The following is a 20184-nucleotide window of genomic DNA, read 5'->3' as shown; positions in this document are numbered from 1 at the left end:
AATAATGCACGGTTCCCATTGTCCTGGAAAACTTAGAAATATCAAATAAATAGATTTACAGGCCTGGAAGTAATGGAAATGTATAGTCAATATAATTAAAGCTAAATTATTTATTTTTGTAGCTAGAAATTTCTCTTTGTGAGGCCTATCATTATAAAAAATAATGATATTGAAAATCCTTATCCAGTCACCTTAAACTACTTAAAAAGTCATGGGTGGAAAAAAGCCAAAATCAGCCGTGCTCATGGAGGATGTACCTTTCACAGAGGAAGACTTCAAGTCAGTTCCTTTTGCCATTTACTCATGTAGTTAAACTGGAAATCATGTTTTTCTAGCATAGTAAATGTCATGTGTATTCACAAGACTTCATGATAGAAGCTCTGACTGTTTTTTCCCCCTTCAGTCTGTCCATAAGTGTAGTCCGGTCCTGTTAAAGGTGTTTAGGCTGTTTTCAAACTGTATACTCTTCTCTCATTTCAGGGGGGAAGCACTGCAAAACATCTATACATTGTACAACAAAGTTGGATACAATTGCTTCATTGCAGCAGTACTCTATGTTGGCATAGGATTCTTGTCATTTTGTCAGGTTCGCCTGAACAAGCGTAAGAAATATCTGGTGCATTAGTACCACCTAGTGATTGGAGAATAACTCTACCTCTAAATTACCTGGTTGTGTTTGTAATAATGCATGAATGAATGTAGATAATTAAGATGTCCATTATTATTATTATTATTATTATTATTATTATTATTATTATTATTATTATTATTATTATTATTATTATTATTATTATTATTATGTGGTACCTTATTACTTTACCTTCCACAGTTCCATTGATCTGTGGTCCTACCAAGCACTGCTGATAAATGTTTTAATTGTGATTTTATTTATACTTAACATCTATAGAATATACAGACTACAGAAGTACATGGAATTTCACATGGTCACATTGGTTCTGTTTTCACAATAAATGACTGAAAATAAAACTGCCTGTGCAATTTGTCAACATAGGAATTGATCAGTATAGACCTTGTCTCTCAGCTAACATGGTTCCAAAATTAGAGACTATCTTTTAGATGTACAATTGGAGATTTTCAAAACTTTAACTACTGAAGCTTTTAAATAGTATTAAAAAAACAATATGAAAAAAATGAAACAGACTTTACATGTAGTATATGAAGTGCATTTATAAAGCTTACCACACTTATTAAAGAATACGGTGGTTAGTAAAAATCCACAGAAACCAGTTCAGCACCATCCAAACAGTGCCTTATGAAATAAAATTTCAAAAATATATATTTAAAAAATTGAATGAGAGTTTTCTCTAAATGGTGATGCTGTTTTCTATGCGGCTTGGACTCAGATAAAGGTAAGGCAGTTCTTGTCCCTCATTCTGAGCTATTATATGCTTATCCAGTTCTTTCAGCTCCTTTCTGAACTGATCAATTACTTTCAAAGCAGCAGGCTCGGTAAAGTACTGTTCCACATACTGGCCCAATGGAATCTGAAGAAGAGAGAGGAAACGTGTTGAAGTCATCAGTCTGATACTTTAATAAAGGTGTATTAATTTGAATACTTAATGGAAATAAACATATTTTGGATGGATGTAGTCTGATGTTAAAAATAAGGATGTACATTATATGCAATGTACTTCATATGATCATAAATAATGTAGAAGTTGTGACAGGATGTGCTATTGACTCACCGCATCTGGCTGTGCTCTGCCCAAAAGCCACGTGATGGCCATTTGCATACAGGACTGGCTGATATCAGGGAGTGTGTCCATGATCATGTCCATGGTGACAGCATCCTTATCTGTTGGTGGAGGGCGCCGCATGGTGCAGGGTGTATTGGGTACCCATGCACACCAATCAAACTACAGTACAGAGACCAAGATCAACGGTGAACACAATAAAGCTATGTAATGACTTGTAAACTGATTTCTAACCATTAGGTAACACACTTCATGTAAATGATTGTACTTCTGGGAACCTGCATTCAATATAATAGGTTTGGAATTATAAACGTTTGATTTACAGGCCTGGAAAATTAATGGAAATGTATTTCTGGTAACCTGCATTCAATGCAGTAGAATAGTATATAAAAAGTATATAAAAGGGTGTAAAAAGGGTGTCAAAATCAGTTCCTGGAGGGTTGGAAACCTGCAGAGTTTAAATTAAACCCTAATTAAACACACCTGATCCAACTAATCAAGCCCTTCAGGCTCATCTGAAAACTACATGCTAATTCTATGTGTTTTTGAGTGGGGTTGGAACAAAACTCTACAGGGCTCCAGTCCTAAAGGAATTTCGTTTGACACCCCTGTGTTCGGTAGATGGTTACCTGTCCATTATTGGTGGCAGCATGTTGTGATGTGCTGGTAAAGATCACCATGCTTAACAGTGTGATGAGTTCTTCTTTTGTCTTCAGCTCACTAGCTAGGCCTGACATGCAAGAAACAATAGTTACTCCCAGCTTACTCCTAATTTCAAGTCCCATTTATTTAGCTCATGTTATTTCATTGTGGTGATGAGACACAGACTGAGAGCAAGCTTATTCCCCTAGTGACCGCATGGGACACTGTATTATCCTTCATGTTCTTTATTGCTTCCTTTTCCTGACAGGCTGCATCGGAAAACTTAGGCAGGTGACTTGCTGCCTTGTTGTCTAATCTGGAAATGACTTTGCATGCAGCGTTTTTGCCAGAAGGCACCTCATGAAACGGATTTCAGACATGCTTCTGAGGCAGTCTAACGGTTTAATGATCAACAGCAAAATATAGAGAGCTTTGGTGATAACTAAGTGGATAATTTCGTTACTACATTATTAATTCCTCGCTAGAAATTACATAAAAAGTGGAAAACGTTGTTCAGAAACATACATTTACACACAAACTGACCACCGACCTCAACTTTCAGACGCCATCTTTATTTTAGGCTTAACTGTCACAGAATGGAACGCACAGGATTGTGGGATATCAAAGTCTAAAAGTTTGGGGTTGGCTCCTGTTCACACCAAATTAGTCTCTTATGCTGCACTTAATTGATACAAAAATACGGTAATACTGTGAAATATTATTGCAATTTCAATTTTCAAAATCAATCTTTCCTGTGATGGCAAAGTTGAATTTTCAGTGAACATTAATCTTCAGTGTTACATAATACACTTAAGTATTATACATTTTGAAAACAGCTGTGCTGGCTGCTTAATATTTTTGTAGAAACCAAGAAAAAAAGATCTGATTCTTTGATTAAAAGGGTCATATGATGCGATTTCAAGTTTTTCTTTTTTCTCTTTGGAGTGCTGCAAGTTGTTTGTAAATAGAGAAGATCTCTAAAGTTGCAAAGAATAAAGTGTCAAATGTGGGAAGATTTGCATAATGCCGTCACCGCCCAATTGTTCACAAAAATAAAGTAATTACAGACAGGTGTGTTGGAGCAGGGTTGGAACTGAATTCTGCAGGACGGTAGCTCTCCGGGAGCCGTTTGGAGATCCCTGTTGTAGAGACACGTAGAGTGTTTCATTGTGAAAGAAAAACTACTTTGTTTGACCTTCCAAAAGAGTTGTTCAACTAGATATAATTGGTTAAGTTGTATTTACAACACTGTTCTACAACAGTTCAACCCAAATATTTGTGTTTGTGCAATGCATTTAACGGAGGACTGTTTCCTGAACCTACAATGTTCTGACTCACAACCTGTAAGTATGTTTTCATATTTAAAATAATTTTCCACTGATGGATTCAAACGTGAGCTTTGAGCATTGTAGAGTAGCACTTGTTTGTCATTTAATCTGAAATGCTAACATGGTTTTATGTTTACAAGGCGCAACACAACACTTAAAAACACAATATAAGTCAATATAATCAGTAATTATGTCACCACTGGATGCAAAAATGCCTCGTTTGTAATGGGTTTTAATGGTTTTGTCTGGTCATGCAGGGAGACGGCATCACAGTATGGTGAGGGGCGTAACATTTCCGCAACATGCTTGAGGTTTTCGGCCAATCACAACACATAGATAGCTGTAAAGCATTTATTTGAAACAGAAATAAATGTATAACATTTTGTTAAATTTAATGCACCCTCCCAAATGAATGCAGCATTAATTTATTTTAAAAACATGGTACTGACCACAAACGTCCGAACTGTATTGTATATTGTCAAACCTAAATAAACACATTGCACAGGATTCTACATTCTTCATCCACTGCAGGACATCTGTGAGTCCAGTGATGCAGTCATGTATTCATATCTTACCAAAATGTGGCAGATCCACAAAGCCCTCCACAGCCACGTCATTAATCCACGCCTGAATTTCTGAATCCTGTTCAACTTCCCGATCACTCTTGTAGTAGAGGGAAACTATTCCTGAAACAAAACTAAGAGCATGTGTTAAAGTAAATAGGTCTGAGGTCTGATAGTAAAAGAGTTTTATAATTATATATACTGCTTCATTCACATTCAAATGTCTGAAAGAATTATGCCTATTATATTTACTTTTGAATGACATCCCACAGCATCATAGAATGGTCCCTGTAGAAATAGTCTTTTATTTTAGTAACTCCTCTGTCCATGAAGTCAAATTTGGGCTGGAGGGAGCGATAGGTTAACACTTTATACCCCCTCTGTGCCAGAATCAAGAGTCCATCTCCACCTGTTGATACCACCTGAAAAACACAATTTTTCACATTTATGACCAACTGAGTGAATCAAAAATACACTACAGTTATGTTGTCAGTGGTTGGCTAGCTTCAAGGGGTGATGAGAACCCAGTCCACAAAAAATCTAGTGCCAAATGTCCAAAATGATAAAAAATAAATTATTATTATTATTTTTTAAAGTGTCTAGTGTTGGCAGGCTTTGCTCTGAATGGTTCATATTCTTTCATAAACTACAGTGTGTACAGATGCTCACCCTTTTGAAGATGCCCTCCGAGGAGATCAGCTGTGATCTGCTACGACAGTTAATCTCAAGTGTATACCTCAGGTGTGGAGCCAAGAGCTGCAATGAGAAAGAAAAAGTGAAGAGGAGCCTTAACATACAATATAGCTGGATAATTTAATGAATTACTAGATTTTGATGTATCTGTGATTATCTAACTCTTAACATGCTTTGAAACAAGCAAATGTATCTTTCCTAAAAAGCACTTCCTTGTAGACTTCCTCTAACCTTATATATGGGGTGAACAGCAGGCAGCTGTCGGAGTGTGGCCACACAGAACACTTCTGCCACCAAGTGTGTGCGTAGCAGATGTGATAACACCTGAAAGATCTGGAACTCAGAGTGACGAACCCACATCTTTGCTAATAACCAGGCCAGAGGTGGATCGCTAGGTAGAAATATGGGTGTTTCCTTATCAGGTTTCTGTTCGAGCTGAAAGGAAGGGAGAAGAACAACAAGACATTTCTGAGTTTGTACATCAGTTTGACAGTTCATTTCTAGAAGGGTTCCTGTAATGTTACTATGATTATTACATTAATATTATAATAATCTGCACATGTTTTGATGCGTTTTGTCTTCAAATCAAATGCATTTCTATAAAAAAAAAATATCTTCCTTTTGGTAAAAACATAAATATAAATATATTTTCGGCTAATGGAGGCTGCAGTAAGATTTGGAAAACCTGCTATAGATTCATCTTAGATTGTTATGCTTCCAGGTATCTGTGAGTCAGCAGGTTTTACCTGTATGGCGATGGGAATTAGACCTTTCTCAGGATGTTCATACAGTAAGCAAAGTGGGGCAGCTATGTGCTGTGCCTTGTCTCTGATTACATTGGCAGGAATCCCATCCATTATTGCTTGATCAACCAGAAATATATTTCCTTTCTTTAGTAGGAGAGACAAAGAAACATGATCAAGAGCCACTGTTCCAATAATCCAGTGTATTTAAGAAAATAAAACCCTTAAATCTCACCTTGAGTTCTTCCTTCAAAGTGGTTGTAGGTATAAGAGAAGACTGCACCATATCTCCCGTGACACGGAAGTTTGAGGGCAGCTCCTTGCACCTAGAAATCATTCTTGGGTTTGAGCCGTTGAGGAACTGGTAACCAAAAAAACTGTCTTCTTTCCAGTGATTCATTGTGTATTCTGAACAGAATATTGATCACCAATTCTTGTTATTCATTTAATGACATTGGTAACTTTCTGTATGTGACTTTTCTGAAAGAGTTTGGCCTCATCACAGTTGCAGAAGGGGTCTAATATAAAGGCCATGCTTGATCTTATTTGAAATATTATAACGTGTTGGTTCATTCAGTAATGATCAGTTTAAAACCAACCAATAAACAAAATCAATCGATAAAGAGCTGCAATAGGTTTCAACACTATATTTTTAGGTGCCATGCGTGCCGTGTGCTACGCACTGCTTGTGCAAATGCTGGATAACATTCTGATTTGCATATTTATGAGGTAAATAAAATTGAGCAAAAAAATAGCTCACGACAAACACACCATCGCTTCCTCTTTTGATAACTGCTTTTCTGTTTGTGGAAATGTCCACTATGATACTTTTAAATATGTGTTCAATACGTAACGATTAACTGTATTTTCTTTACTCCAAATAGGCTAATGCGCTGCTCATTTTTTCTCTCTCTGACATTAAATAAAGAGCGCGTGTTAGAAGTTCATGCGACTCAAAAAAAAAGAATATATATATATATATATATATATATATATATATATATATATATATATATATATATATATATATATATAAATTGTTTAATTTATTTTTGGTTTCTGTTGTTAAACCGATTCAAATATTTATATGCTTGCACCTAATTGCTTCACATTTTCTTCCTTTAGCATCAGTTTTGGGGAGTAACTAGATACATGTAACAGAGCTATGTAATTTAATTACAAAATAAATGTAACTGTTATCCGTTATAGTTACTGAGAGAAAATGTTTAGTTTAATTACAGTTATTTATGAAAATGTTAAAGATTACAAAGGGGGTTACATCTGAATATTTTTACACACTTTAGGACAGAACAGGGCACATGCTTATTTGATATCTCTTATATTTCCTATATTTGGGTTTGTGTAACTATTAACTATTAAACTATATCTATTTAACCTCAGAACAATCTCAAAGTAAAAAGTTGTGATAAAGTCTTATTTTTTTGTTGGCTGTGCTTTAGAATTAAATTATTCTATATGTTAAATCTTAATTCAAGTGTAGAAGGATTTTGAGAAGTCTGACAGTAATCAGTGTTGAATAGGCCTACTACTGTAAGGTTAATCCTGCCTGCTTTAATAAAGTAACTGAAATAGTTACACTACTTATTACATTTTTAAAAGGGTAACTTGTAATCTGTAACCGATTACATTTCCAAAGTTAACTAAACCAACACTGTTTAGAACCGCTTTTCAACGTTAGCTACATTGTGAGCTTTCATAATTAAGAGTTAAACATTTTGGAAGTGTATCTTAACTCAGGGCAGTAAGTGACTTTTATCCAGGATTTAAAAAAATCATATAGGGTTAAGTGCAGTGTGAATATCTGTTATTCAAGAGTGGGAATACATGTGGAATTTTGACATGACATTGTGAAATGCCATTAATTTGTCATATAGGTCTCCTACACATAGCTAAAGGGTTACATAAACATGTTACATAATTGCATTTTCTGGGAAGAGAGCTTTCAGAGAATGAAGTGATTACATGAAATGTATATTTTCTGGTAACTAAACTAAGAAAGAAAGAAAACATCAGGGACATATGAAGTGATTGTTACCAGCTATGGGACTTTTTAGCGTCCAGAAGATCTTCTTGAAGTCTTCCATGTCTTTCCAAGCGAGCATCATCATTACCATGTTTTTCAGATTGAGCTCCATAAGCCTGAGTTGCATACAATGTACAAGTGAATTAGTGAGATTAATGGAATAGTAATTAAATTATACATAGATACATAGGGGAATACACAGGTTTATGCACCTTAAAATGTCAAGTCACACATGCACAGCAAAAGCTCTCCTGCATTTTTACTCACGCATACTGGAGGGATCCCTCAAAGTCACTGCGCTTTTCGTTATCAAAGCGAGCGTCCTGCGGGAGATCAGCCTCTGACTTGGCATCAATGCATTTTGGAATGCCGGGGGCCCATGCAAGCCATCTGATAGATGAGACACAGAGTTCAACAGGGATTTGTGAGAAGTAGATTCTTTATAACGCTATGATAAGTTCAGTGTAAGCAAGCTACATGAAGACCTGTATATTTTCTGCCTCTCCAGAAGCTCTGTCGTTCTGTGAGATATCTCCAGTGGCAAGGTGTCATCACTGATCTTTTTGGCTATGAAAGAAAAAGGAACCAGAGTTGTGTTTTTTATTAATGCTTTTTTTTTATCTTGATCTTAAAGCTTAGTTGTTACTGCAAGTGCAGTTCAATATAACTGACCTGTGCCTTCTCTGAGCTCTACTATCACTTTATCTCCCACTAGCCAACGGTAACAGGGAAAACTATAGCTGCGTCTTTCTCCAGGTATACTGACTTTCACATAACGGCAGAACCAGTTATCCTCCACATAGAACTTCTGCTTCTCCAGGCGCACCAGTATCAGGGGACCCAAATCAGCAGAACTTTTAACAGTGTACTCATCCACCTACAAAATCATGGGAATATATTTCGGTATTTCAGATACTTTAATTCATTATTATTAACATGCAATGTATATTTAATTATGCTCATTTCACATTTTGTAAATTTAGATCATTAATTACTCATTCACATGTCGTTCCACCCCTAAGACTTTCATTCATCTTTGGAACACAATTATAAGATATTTTTGATGAAATCCGAGAGCTTTCTGACCCTCAATAGACAGCAATGCAACTACTACTTTCATGGGCCAAAATGGTAGTAAGGAAATTGTTAAAATAGCCCATGTGACATCAGTGATTCAACCTTCATTTTATGAAGCTACAAGAAGTACCACGAGTACCATAACACATGCATCATACGACGACTGGCGCCGATACAGGATGGCTGCCTCCGTGACGAGCTCTGCATATGTTTTTGTTAGTTTGTCCTGTCTTTAGTTATATTCCTGCCATCAGTTTCACCAGGGAAGAACTGCTGAACATTCGGCAGAACGCACCACAAGATGTTTTTCCGGATTTCAATTATTCAGATGTTTTAGTGAACGTTGTTATCGGAGGAGCGACGGCGCTGATCAAGCGCTTCAGGACGCGCAAATGGGGGAAGCGAGCGGGATCGCTCGTCAGACTCAGGAAGCGTGGATTTCGAACGCCGTTGCCTAGCATCCATCTGGCAAATCTCCGCTCTCTACCCAACAAAACGGACGAACTCCTTCTGCTTTCTCGGACAAATAAGGATTTCACACACTCTGCTGCTCTGTGTTTCACGGAAACCTGGCTGAATGACACCATACCGGACAGCGCGCTCCATCTGCTGGACTTTCAGCTGTTCAGAGCGGATCGCGAATCAGAATCAACTGGGAAATCGCGCGGCGGCGGGACATGCTTTTACATCAGTGAACGGTGGTGTACAGATGTAACTGTGTTAAAGAAGACGTGCTGCTCAAATCTCGAAACACTCTTCATTAACTGCAAGCCGTTCTATTCGCCGCGGGAGTTTCACTCGTTCATTCTGGTCAGTGTTTACATTCCTCCGCAAGCGCATGTGAGCTCAGCTTTACAGAAACTCGCTGATCAGATTACAGACACAGAACAACAACACCCGGACTCTGTTTTAATCATTCTTGGGGACTTTAATAAAGCCAATCTGTCCCGTGAACTGCCAAAATACAGACAGCATGTTACTTGTCCCACAAGAGACAGTAATATATTGGATCACTGTTACACCACAATAAAGGATGCATTTCACTCTGTTCCACGAGCAGCTTTGGGACGTTCTGATCACCTTCTGGTTCATCTTATACCGTCCTACAGGCAGAAACTAAAATCAGCTAAACCTGTATCAAGGACTGTAAAAAGATGGACTAATGAAGCAGAGCAGGATTTACAATCTTGTTTTGACTTCACTGATTGGAGTGTTTTTGAAGCTGCTACCACCGATCTGGACGAACTCACAGAGACTGTAACCTCATATATCAGTTTCTGTGAGGATATGTGTATTCCTACAAAGACTCAACTAATTTACAATAATGACAAACCGTGGTTCACTGCAAAACTCAGACAGCTCCGTCAGGCCAAAGAAGATGCTTACGTGAAGGGGGACAATGTCTTGTATAAACAGGCTAAATACACATTGGAAAAGGAGATCAAAGTGGAAAAGAGGAATTATTCTGAAAAAATAAGGACTCAGTTCACTTCCAATGACTCCGCATCAGTGTGGAAAAGTCTAAAGAAGATCACCAATTACAACACACCACCCCCCAGCACTGTAGAGAATCAATGACTGGCAGACGATCTGAACGAGTTTTACTGCAGGTTTGAAAGAACACCCATCACCTGACCTGAACGCCTCCCCACACAACCATTCACACCCTTCACAACTCCTGCAACCAGCACCAAATGCCTCTCCAAACAACCGTTCACACCATTAACAGCTCCTGCAACCCATCCTGAACACCTCTCCAATCAAGCACTCTCACCATTCACACCTCCTGCATCCCCCCTCTCAGGTGGGGCACCTGCAATTCAGATCAGCGAGGATGCGGTGCGCCAGGTCTTCTGGAAGCAGAAAAGGAAAAAAGCACCAGGCCCAGATTGTGTTACACCAGCCTGTCTGAAATCCTGTGCTGACCAGCTGGCCCCCATCTTCACACAGATCTTCAACAGATCGCTGGAGCTGTGCGAAGTCCCTTCATGCTTCAAACGTTCCACCATCATCCCCATCCCTAAGAAACCCAAAATTACAGGACTAAATGACTACAGGCCTGTGGCTCTAACGTCTGTAGTCATGAAGTCATTTGAAAAACTGGTGCTGGGCCACCTGAAGGACATCACTGGGCCCTTGCTGGATCCTCTTCAGTTTGCCTACAGAGCAAACAGGTCTGTGGACGATGCAGTAAACATTGGACTGCATTCTGTTCTGCAACACCTGGACAGACCGGGGACTTATGTGAGGATCCTGTTTGTGGACTTCAGCTCGGCCTTCAACACGATCATCCCAAACCTCCTCCTGCCCAAACTAAATTATCTCTTCGTGCCCACCTCCATCTGTCAGTGGATCAACAGCTTCCTGACAGACAGGCAGCAGCTAGTGAGGCTGGGAAAATACACATCCAGCACCCGGACAATCAGCACCGGAGCTCCCCAGGGCTGCGTTCTCTACCCACTGCTCTTCTCCCTGTACACCAACGATTGCACATCTAAGGACCCCTCTGTCAAGCTCCTGAAGTTTGCAGACGACACCACACTCATCGGCCTCATTCAGGACGGTGACGAGTCTGCTTACAGACAGGAGGTAAAAGAGCTGGCTGTCTGGTGCAGTCTCAACAACCTGGAGCTTAACACCCTCAAAACAGTGGAGATGATCATGGACTTCAGGAGAAACCCCCCTGCACTCCCCCCACTCACCATCATGAACAGCACTGTGACTGCAGTGGAGTCATTCAGGTTCCTGGGAACCACCATCTCTCAGGACCTGAAGTGGGACATTCACATTGACTCCATTGTGAAAAAGGCCCAGCAAAGGTTGTACTTCCTCCGCCATCATTGAATCCATCATCTGCACTTCAGAAACTGTCTGGTTCAGCTCAGCTTCTAAATCTGACCTCAGAAGACTACAGAGGGTAGTCCAGACTGCTGAGCGAATCATCGGTACAACCCTCCCTTCTATTCAAGAACTGTACTTATCCAGAGTGAGAAAAAGGGCTGTCAAAATCACTTTGGACCCCTCACATCCAGCACACTCCCTCTTTGAACTGTTGCCATCTGGTCGACGCTACAGAGCACTGAGCACTAGAACAACCAGAAACAGGACCAGTTTCTTCCCTCAGGCAATCCATCTTATGAACAGCTGATAATAACGGCGAACACACTACACTTTATATTTATATACACATACACTTTATTTATCTAACACACATACTTAGTATACACTTAAATTTTGCACATAATATATATGTACATACATAACTGCATTTTGTAATATACCTGCCTACAATTGTCATTTGTATATTGTCATTCACTATCTACTTATTTGTATTTTTTATTCTTTTATTATGTGTTTTATGTTCTGTCGCTGTCATTCTGTTGTACTGCGGAGCTTCTGTCACGAAAACAAATTCCTCGTATGTGTAAAGATACCTGGCAATTAAGCTCATTCTGATTCTGATTCTGATATTATTTTAGTGAACGCATGTTGAAGACTGACACAGAAGAGAAGAAATTGTTGAATAAAGTTCTTATATTTGTTTTCTTTGCACACAAAAAGTATTCTCATAACTTCATAAAATTAAGGTTGAACCAAGTGATGTCACATGGACTATTTTTAGGATGTCCTTACAACCTTTCTGGACTTTAAACGTGGTAGTCGCGTTGCTGTATATGGAGGGTCAGAAAGCTCTTGGATTTCATCAAAAATATTTTAATTTGTGTACAAAAGATGAATGATCATAGATTTTAACATTGGTGTCTCTACTTAAAATAATAATAATAATATAAAAAAAAAAAATATATATATATATATATATATATATATATATATATTTTTTTTTTTTTTTTTGGAAATGTTATTATTTTCAATAACTTTATGATCATCTGTTATTGGGATTGTTGTAAAATAGGATGTTAAATGCTTTACTTATACCATTTAAAATATTTTTACATTAAAAAAAAAAGATCTACTCTACTGCACTCGGCAGAAGAAAAAAAGATATATATATTTAAAAAACTGAACAGTTTTCATAAGCACACAAGCATATATACTCACTGCCAACAAGAATTGGCCTGGATTGTCCAGCACGGTTCTCTCACTCTCTCCTCTCTCTCCAACCAGAGTCAAGTATATATAGTTATTTGTTCCCGAATATTTGGAGGTCCCCGTGGCCACTGTCACTTTGTACTCCATCTGCACTCATACACATACAAATGCTGATCGTACTATTATATTTTCACTGTTTCAGTCATCATCACAGAGCAGTCTCAGATGCTTCATTATTTTCGCAGTCACATGAAATATCTAACAGAGAGCTATAGCAGATGCAAGTCTGTTTCCTCACAGTATTATGCAATCAGTTTGTGTCTGCACTGAGTGATTACAAAAGTGAGCAATTTATGGTGGAAGTGAACATGGAAAGATTCAAGTGCAGCTAGACACTTAAACGCAATTGGATCTAGTGTGCTTCAACTGTTGTAACAATACAAATACAGTACAATTCAAACTATGAAAATAAAGGTACAGTAAAGAAAAGTTGAAGGGAACATTTTATAATAATCTTTAGTTTTACTTAATGCATAACAATTTTTACATAATTTAATCTTCGTTAATATTAATTTCAAATATTCTATTGTTCAGTGTTAATTTATGTTCGTTTATAATACATAAATTAATGTGAAACAATACAGCTTTAAATGTTAACAATACATTAATATGCTGTAAAGATTTTAATTAGTTGTTGCAGTCTTGTTTTCTTGGGCTTTATCTTTATCATTTTCTGTATATAAAGGGTGTGAATAAGGTGTCAAATCAATCAAATATGGTAATCTTTAACCTAAAGCCACCCAGCTAGAAAAACTTTAGATCAATATCAGATTGGCTTCACAAGATATTTTGTTTTTGTTTTGTTAATAAAACATTGATGTGCCATTGCACTCTGTAACAGGGGCACAGAAAACGGTTTTGCATATTTAGTGCACAGACACATGCATAGCACAAAAGCTTAGACACAGACAGAAGTGTCATTAATTGACCATCAGGAAAGATGCCTTGAAGGACTTAAAATATCTTAAAAATACACCTAGACTAGTTATACTAAATGACAGTGGTTCATAGAGTCTTTAACAGTGAGGAAACACACATAGATTTATCTTACATCAACGGAGAACATTAGAAACCCATTGATTACTTAAATATGTTCCAGTACAATAAATTAAGAGAAGAATCTGAAGAATAGTTAGTCAACAAGTTACCTCCTTTGTGGAAGTGTGTGGCGGTGAAAATCTTCTGTTATGCTCCTCTGCTGTAGTTTCTATCACCTCTTTTCTCACTTGACTGTAGTTTCCTTCAGTCAGAAACTGGCTGTTCAGACCCTCTAGTTTCACTGACTGAATAAGGCAGATATTTGCTTTGAAATGTCCCGTCTCTACTGGTCTACACCCTTAAACCTCATTTCCTCTCCCACCTCTTGTCATGATCCTCTATTGGCTGATATTTCAACCTCCTCATTTGTTTATTCATTTTTTCTTTGCTATTCGCTTCAAGGAAGTGGTTAGTACCGTACTAGCTTACAGAGAAGCCACAAAGTTAAATATATGGACTAAAAAATAAGCATCAAAGACAGTGATGTATATCAACTTTATAGGCTTCGCTAATGCATTTTTCCCTAAGAGATAGTACAGAGAAACACTTTGGTAACACGTAATAAACAAACAAATGATGATCTCGGAATTCTGATATTTGTGTCTTGTTAATATACACGGAGCACTGTACTTGGAGAACGTGTCTAGGTTACGTATGTAACCCTAGTTCCTCGAGGGAACGAGACGCTGCGTCAAAAGTGCTTTGGGGAACGCGCCCAGCGTGCGCGACTCTGAATATCGTGTGAAATCAGACCAATGGAATAGCGTGACGTCACCGGCGGAGTGACGTAAGCGACCAGGAAGCTATAAAAGCATGTGCCACGCAGCTGGCGTCAGCTTCGAGTACCAGCAAGCGCCGGCAGGGGTGCCGGGGGTATGGCTCCGAGACGCAGCGTCTCGTTCCCTCGAGGAACTAGGGTTACATACGTTACCTAGAGACGTTCCTCTTCAGGAACTCGAGCTGCGTCAAAAGCGCTTTGGGGAACGAGTACCAACGCCGCCAGACTACCAAACCCCTGCCTAGTGTGTATCCGAAGAGCACAGCTTAGGTCAGGAGGACTGAAGCGCCTGGAGTGACTGGCATGTCTAGGCCATAGAATTTGACAAACGTGGAGGGCGTGGACCATCCCGCAGCGTTGCAGATGTCCAGCATGGATACACCTGCTAAGAAGGCCTTGGAGGCCGCCATACCCAGAGTAGAGTGAGCCTTGGCTCCCGACAGCGGGGGACGACCAGAGGACTCATAGGAAGCGTTTATAGCCTCAACTATCCAATGACTGATAGTCTGCTTAGAAGCAGGAAAACCCCTCTTGGGGGGACCATAGCATACGAGCAATTGATCGGTCTTTCTCCACAGGGCAGCTCTGTGGACGTATGCGTCCAGCGCTCTAACTGGACACATACAATTTAGCTTCGCCTTGTTGGGCTCCCGAAAGGGAGGAGGACAGAAGGCCTGCAGTACGACAGGTTGTGGTGTAACAGAGGGAACCTTAGGAACATATCCCGCTCGAGGGTATATGAACGCTTTAGTCATGCCTGGTGCAAATTCAAGATAAGTAGGGGCCACGGAGAGGGCCTGAAGGTCTCCTACTCTCCGCAGAGAGGTGATAGCCAACAAAAAGGAGGTTTTAAGTGTGAGATGTCTGTCTGAGATATCTTGAATAGGTTCAAATGGGGGTCTGCACATTGCCTCTAACACCACAACCAAGTCCCACGGGGGAATACGGGACCGTACTGGAGGTTTCAGCCTCAGCACACCGCGGAGGAAACGTGTAACTAGGGGGTGTCTTCCCAAAGACTGGCCATCGAGAAGGGCGTGGTAGGCCGCAATAGCCGCCACGTAAACCTTCAACGTGGAGTGGGTCAACCCTGCAGAGAGCCTAGCCTGTAGAAACTCCAGAACTGTACCAATCGGGCAGTTTGCTGTGTCTAACTGGCGGTCTCTGCACCATGAGGTGAAGAGTTTCCACCTCAGGGCGTACAGTTTCCTCGTTGAGGGAGCTCTGGATTGGAGAAGGGTCTCAACAACCTCGGTTGAGAGACCGGCTGCTAAAAGTTGTGCCCCCTGACCCACAGCTTCCACAACTCCGGGCGAGGGTGAATTATCGTACCTTGCGCCTGCGAGAGAAGGTCTGTCCTGATCGGTATCTCCCACGGAGAGCCGTCGAGGAGCGAGACTAGATCTGAGATCTTACTCGGCCAGGCCAGAACGGGGCTACCAACAACAGACGGACCCCGTCCCGGCGCACTCTCGCCAGAACTCCCGGGAGCAGAGCAATAGGGGGAAATGCGTACAGACAAAGCCTCGGCCAGGTCTGTACCATAGCGTCCAGTCCCAGAGGAGCTGGATGAACTAGAGAGAACCAAAGGGGGCATTGAGACGTCTCTTGAGATACAAATAGGTCTACTTGAGCCCTGCCAAATATTCTCCATATCTGCTTCACTACTTGTGGGTGAAGTTTCCATTACCCGGGCCTCGGCCCCTGCCTCGACAGTATGTCTGCTCCCACATTTTGTTTCCCAGGAATATATACTGCTCTTAATGAGAGGAGTTTGCTCTGGGACCACACCAGGATCTGGTGCGCCAGCTTGTACAAAGGGCGCGAACGCAGACCTCCCTGGTGGTTGATATAGGAGACCACCGATGTGTTGTCGGTGCGCACCAACACATGGTGACCCCTTAGGTCTGGGAGGAAGTGCTTCAGTGCACGAAAAACTGCTAGCATTTCTAGACAATTGATATGCCATGTTCGATGGCGATCGCTCCACAGACCACGGGCAGGGTGGCCACTCATGACTGCACCCCAACCAGTGAGGGATGCATCTGTCGCTAGCGTTACACGGCGACAAAGAGCTCCCAGCACCGGGCCCTGTTTCAAGAACCAAGGTTTCTTCCACACATCTAAGGCCAAGAGGTATCACGTTGGACGCAGCTGCCTTCAGACCTAACAATCTCTGAAATTGTTTGACAGTGAGTGACTGGCCTTCTTTGACTCTCTCGACTGAGATGCGGATCGACTCGATACGAGCAGGGTACAATCGTGCCTGCATCGTGGTCGAATCCCATACTACGCCTAGATAGGTGGTTCTCTGAACCGGAGAAAGCACACTCTTCTTGGCGTTCAGTCTCAAACCCAGCTCCCCCATATGTGCGAGGACGACATCTCGATGCCGAACCGCAGCCTGCTCTGACTGAGCTAAGATCAACCAATCGTCGATATAATTGAGAATGCGGATGCCCTGCATGCGCAGGGGGACCAGAGCCGCGTCTACACATTTTGTGAACGTGCGGGGTGAGAGTGCAAGGCCGAAGGGAAGTACTCGATATTGGTAAGCTTCGCCCCCGAAAGCGAACCTCAGAAACTTCCTGTGATGTGGAAGGATGGATATGTGAAAATATGCGTCTTTGAGATCTATTGTGACAAACCAGTCCTCGGACCTGATCTGCGCTACAACTTGCTTGATTGTGAGCATTCTGAATTTTAGTCTCATAACTGAACGATTTAAGACCCTCAAGACGCAGCCCCCCATCCTTCTTCGGAACTATGAAATACCGGCTGTAAAATCCGGACTCCCTGTCTTGAGGAGTGACCACCTCGATGGCCTCCTTCTCTAATAGGGTTTTCACTTCCTGTTCCATAACCAGACCGTGCCTGAGGCCGACTATTGTCTGAACGACCCCGTTGAATACTGGCGGCACGGAGCCGAACTGAATGCGGTAGCCTTTTTCTACTGTGTGCAGGACCCATCGAGATACATTTGGCAGTAGTTTCCACGCTGCTAAATAATCTACTAAGGGAATAAGTCTCTCGAGACTGATCTCTGGTGTAAGAGGCCCCCGCAGGGGCGGCGAGCTTCTCAGCCCCGCTACGCGCATGGGCGGAAGATACTGAGAGCAATGCTCGCTGGGACCTGCTGCGCTCTGGAACACTGGCAGGGTTGGCAGACCGGCCCCCAGAGGGTGCTGAGGGGAGACGGGCACCGTGTACTGCGGTGTGAACCGCTCTACCCCAGCAGAGGCTGCCCTCTGAAACCCTGGGTTGTTGGCGTCAGGGTTTCTTGGCCGAGGACTTCTTAGCTTCAATGACCGCCCTAAGATCTTGTTTGGGCTGGGAAGTCCTCGGCCGAGAGCGTCGTCGAGACTCTCGTTCCCGACGCGGAGGAGCACGAGAGGCGACGCTCTGTTTCTGGGCCTCGCGGTACGAGGAGCTAGGGAGCGGCTGGGGCATCTCCCGCCCAGATGCCCCAAGGGAGCGACGAGGGAGGAACTTATGGAACGCCGCCGCTTGCTTGCGGGCCTCCTGAAAACTGTCGAAGACAGAATTGACTGCGTCGCCGAACAGGCCAGTCGGCTGGATCGGGGCGTCCATGAGGCAGACCCTGTCCCGCTCTTTCATATCGGACAGGGTCAACCATAAGTGCCTCTCCGCGGCCACCATAGCTGCCATGGACCGCCCAATCGCTCGAGCGGTCTCCTTGGTGGCGCGGAGGGAGAGATCAGCGGTCCTTCTTAGTTCTGAAATGTCATGGGACTTGATCTCCTCTCCCTCGTCTAGCTCCTTGAGCAGATCGGCTTGGTACGCCTGTTACACCGCCATAGTGTGCAGACACGCACCAGCCTGACCTGCTGCCGCATACCCTTTGCCCACCAAAGCCGATGTTGCTCTTAGTGGCTTTGAGGGCAACGCCGGGGCCTTTAGAGACGACGCCGCACCAGGGGACAGATAGCTCGCGAGCGTCTGTTCCACCCGGGGCATCGCTCTATAACCGCGCTCTCCCATCCCCACTACGTTCCCATAGTAGTCTGACGAGGGGATGTAGAGGCGGGCCGAGAATGGGCGTTTCCACAACCTGGAGATCTCTTCGTGCAGGCCGGGAAAGAATGGCAGGCCCCGGCTGGGAGGTGGCTGACTAGCGCGCAGGAAGCGTTCATCAAGCTTGCTTCTCTGCGGTTCAGCTGCTTTCTCTGCGGGCCAATCGATGTTTAACTTGGCCACCGCGCGAGTAACCACCTCCAAGAGCTCCTCATACTGCGGCGAGTGGGGTGGCAAATCCCTGTCGAGCGACTCCACATCAACCTCCTCGGAGGAAGAGAGGCGGAGCGTCGACCCCTCTCCCTGAGTGGAAGGAACCGCTGAGCGTGCTTCCGACTCTAGGGATTGGGTGCCGGATCTGGCAGAAGTGGAAGGAGATAGGGACTGGCCCGTCTCCATTCCCTCCACCAGATCCACTTGCGAACCCCACGAGTGCAGCCGCTGTTCTGCCTCAGCAGAAGCGGGACCAGCACCGCGGGGAACTCTCGTGAGCCGACTCAGCGTGCTTCGAACCCAGGCAAACCACGCAAAGGCTGTGTGTATCCCCACCCGTTATATATCTTGGGCAGGGAGGAACACACAGCCTATAACGCGATTTGGAATCGCCAGAATGTTTCACTTTCGCCTTGCTTTTGGGCATTGTCTAGGAGCTCTTAAACTGGACAGACAACAGTAAATAAGACTCACAGACAAACAGCTTGACATTCACACACAGACAGAGATGTATAAAGTACTAGAGAGCAATACTTGAGTAAAAGTACAAGTGCTCTATCAAAAAAGTGACTTGAGTAGAAGTAGAAGTGCTCTTTAAGCACCACACTTCAGTAGAAGTACTAAAGTATTCAACATTTTTTGTACTTAAGTATTGCAAGTAGTCTATTTTAAAATTTACTACTCAAGTACTGAAAGTAAAAGTAGAAGTATTGTGTTATGTAGCTATTAAAGAAAGTAGTCAAAAGTTTGAACATATTGTTTTAACTATTTCAAATGATTAACCTAAAGGACAATCACAATTCCTTTGACTGTAACTTCTTGTAAACAAAAAACTGTTACTAGGGTTAGTTAGCCCAATTTGCAAAATTATGTCATTAATAACTTACCCTCATGTTGTTTCAAACCCGTAAGACATCAGAGGGTCATTTAGAATTTTTTGAAGCATCGAAAATACATTTTGGTCCAAAAATAGCAAAAACTAGACTTTATTCAGCATTGTCTTCTCTTCCCTGTCTGTTGTAAGACAGTTAAAAACAAAGCAGTTTGTGATATCTGGTTCGCGAACGAATCATTTGATGTAACCTGATCTTTTTGAAACAGTCCACCAAATCGAATTGAATCGTTTTAAACAGTTCGCGTCTCCAATATGCATTAATCCACAGATGAATTAAGCTTAACTTGTTTAATGTGTCTGACACTCCCTC

At 42.0% G+C, this 20184-nt stretch overlaps 1 protein-coding gene across 1 annotated transcript; it reads right to left on the bottom strand.

The window, feature by feature from the left end:
• Positions 1 to 1168: 1168 nt before the first annotated feature.
• Positions 1169 to 14244, bottom strand: LOC113052070 (arachidonate 12-lipoxygenase, 12S-type-like). Its single transcript, XM_026216359.1, has 15 exons — positions 14064 to 14244; positions 12865 to 13002; positions 8401 to 8605; positions 8214 to 8295; positions 7996 to 8118; positions 7741 to 7844; positions 5920 to 6092; positions 5688 to 5831; positions 5173 to 5376; positions 4918 to 5004; positions 4501 to 4670; positions 4261 to 4382; positions 2345 to 2445; positions 1707 to 1877; positions 1169 to 1505 (listed from the first exon to the last, which is right to left on the bottom strand). The coding sequence occupies exons 2-15, from the start codon at positions 13000 to 13002 to the stop codon at positions 1326 to 1328; spliced, it is 2004 nt and encodes a 667-aa protein (XP_026072144.1). The 5' UTR covers positions 14064 to 14244; the 3' UTR covers positions 1169 to 1325.
• Between the last annotated feature and the right edge of the window lie 5940 nt (positions 14245 to 20184).

Source organism: Carassius auratus, chromosome 32 (assembly GCF_003368295.1).
Source record: "Carassius auratus strain Wakin chromosome 32, ASM336829v1, whole genome shotgun sequence".
Taxonomy (NCBI): Eukaryota; Metazoa; Chordata; class Actinopteri; order Cypriniformes; family Cyprinidae; genus Carassius; species Carassius auratus.
The sequence above is the reverse complement of the archived record's forward strand: the minus strand, read 5'-3'. Positions and strand labels throughout refer to the sequence as shown.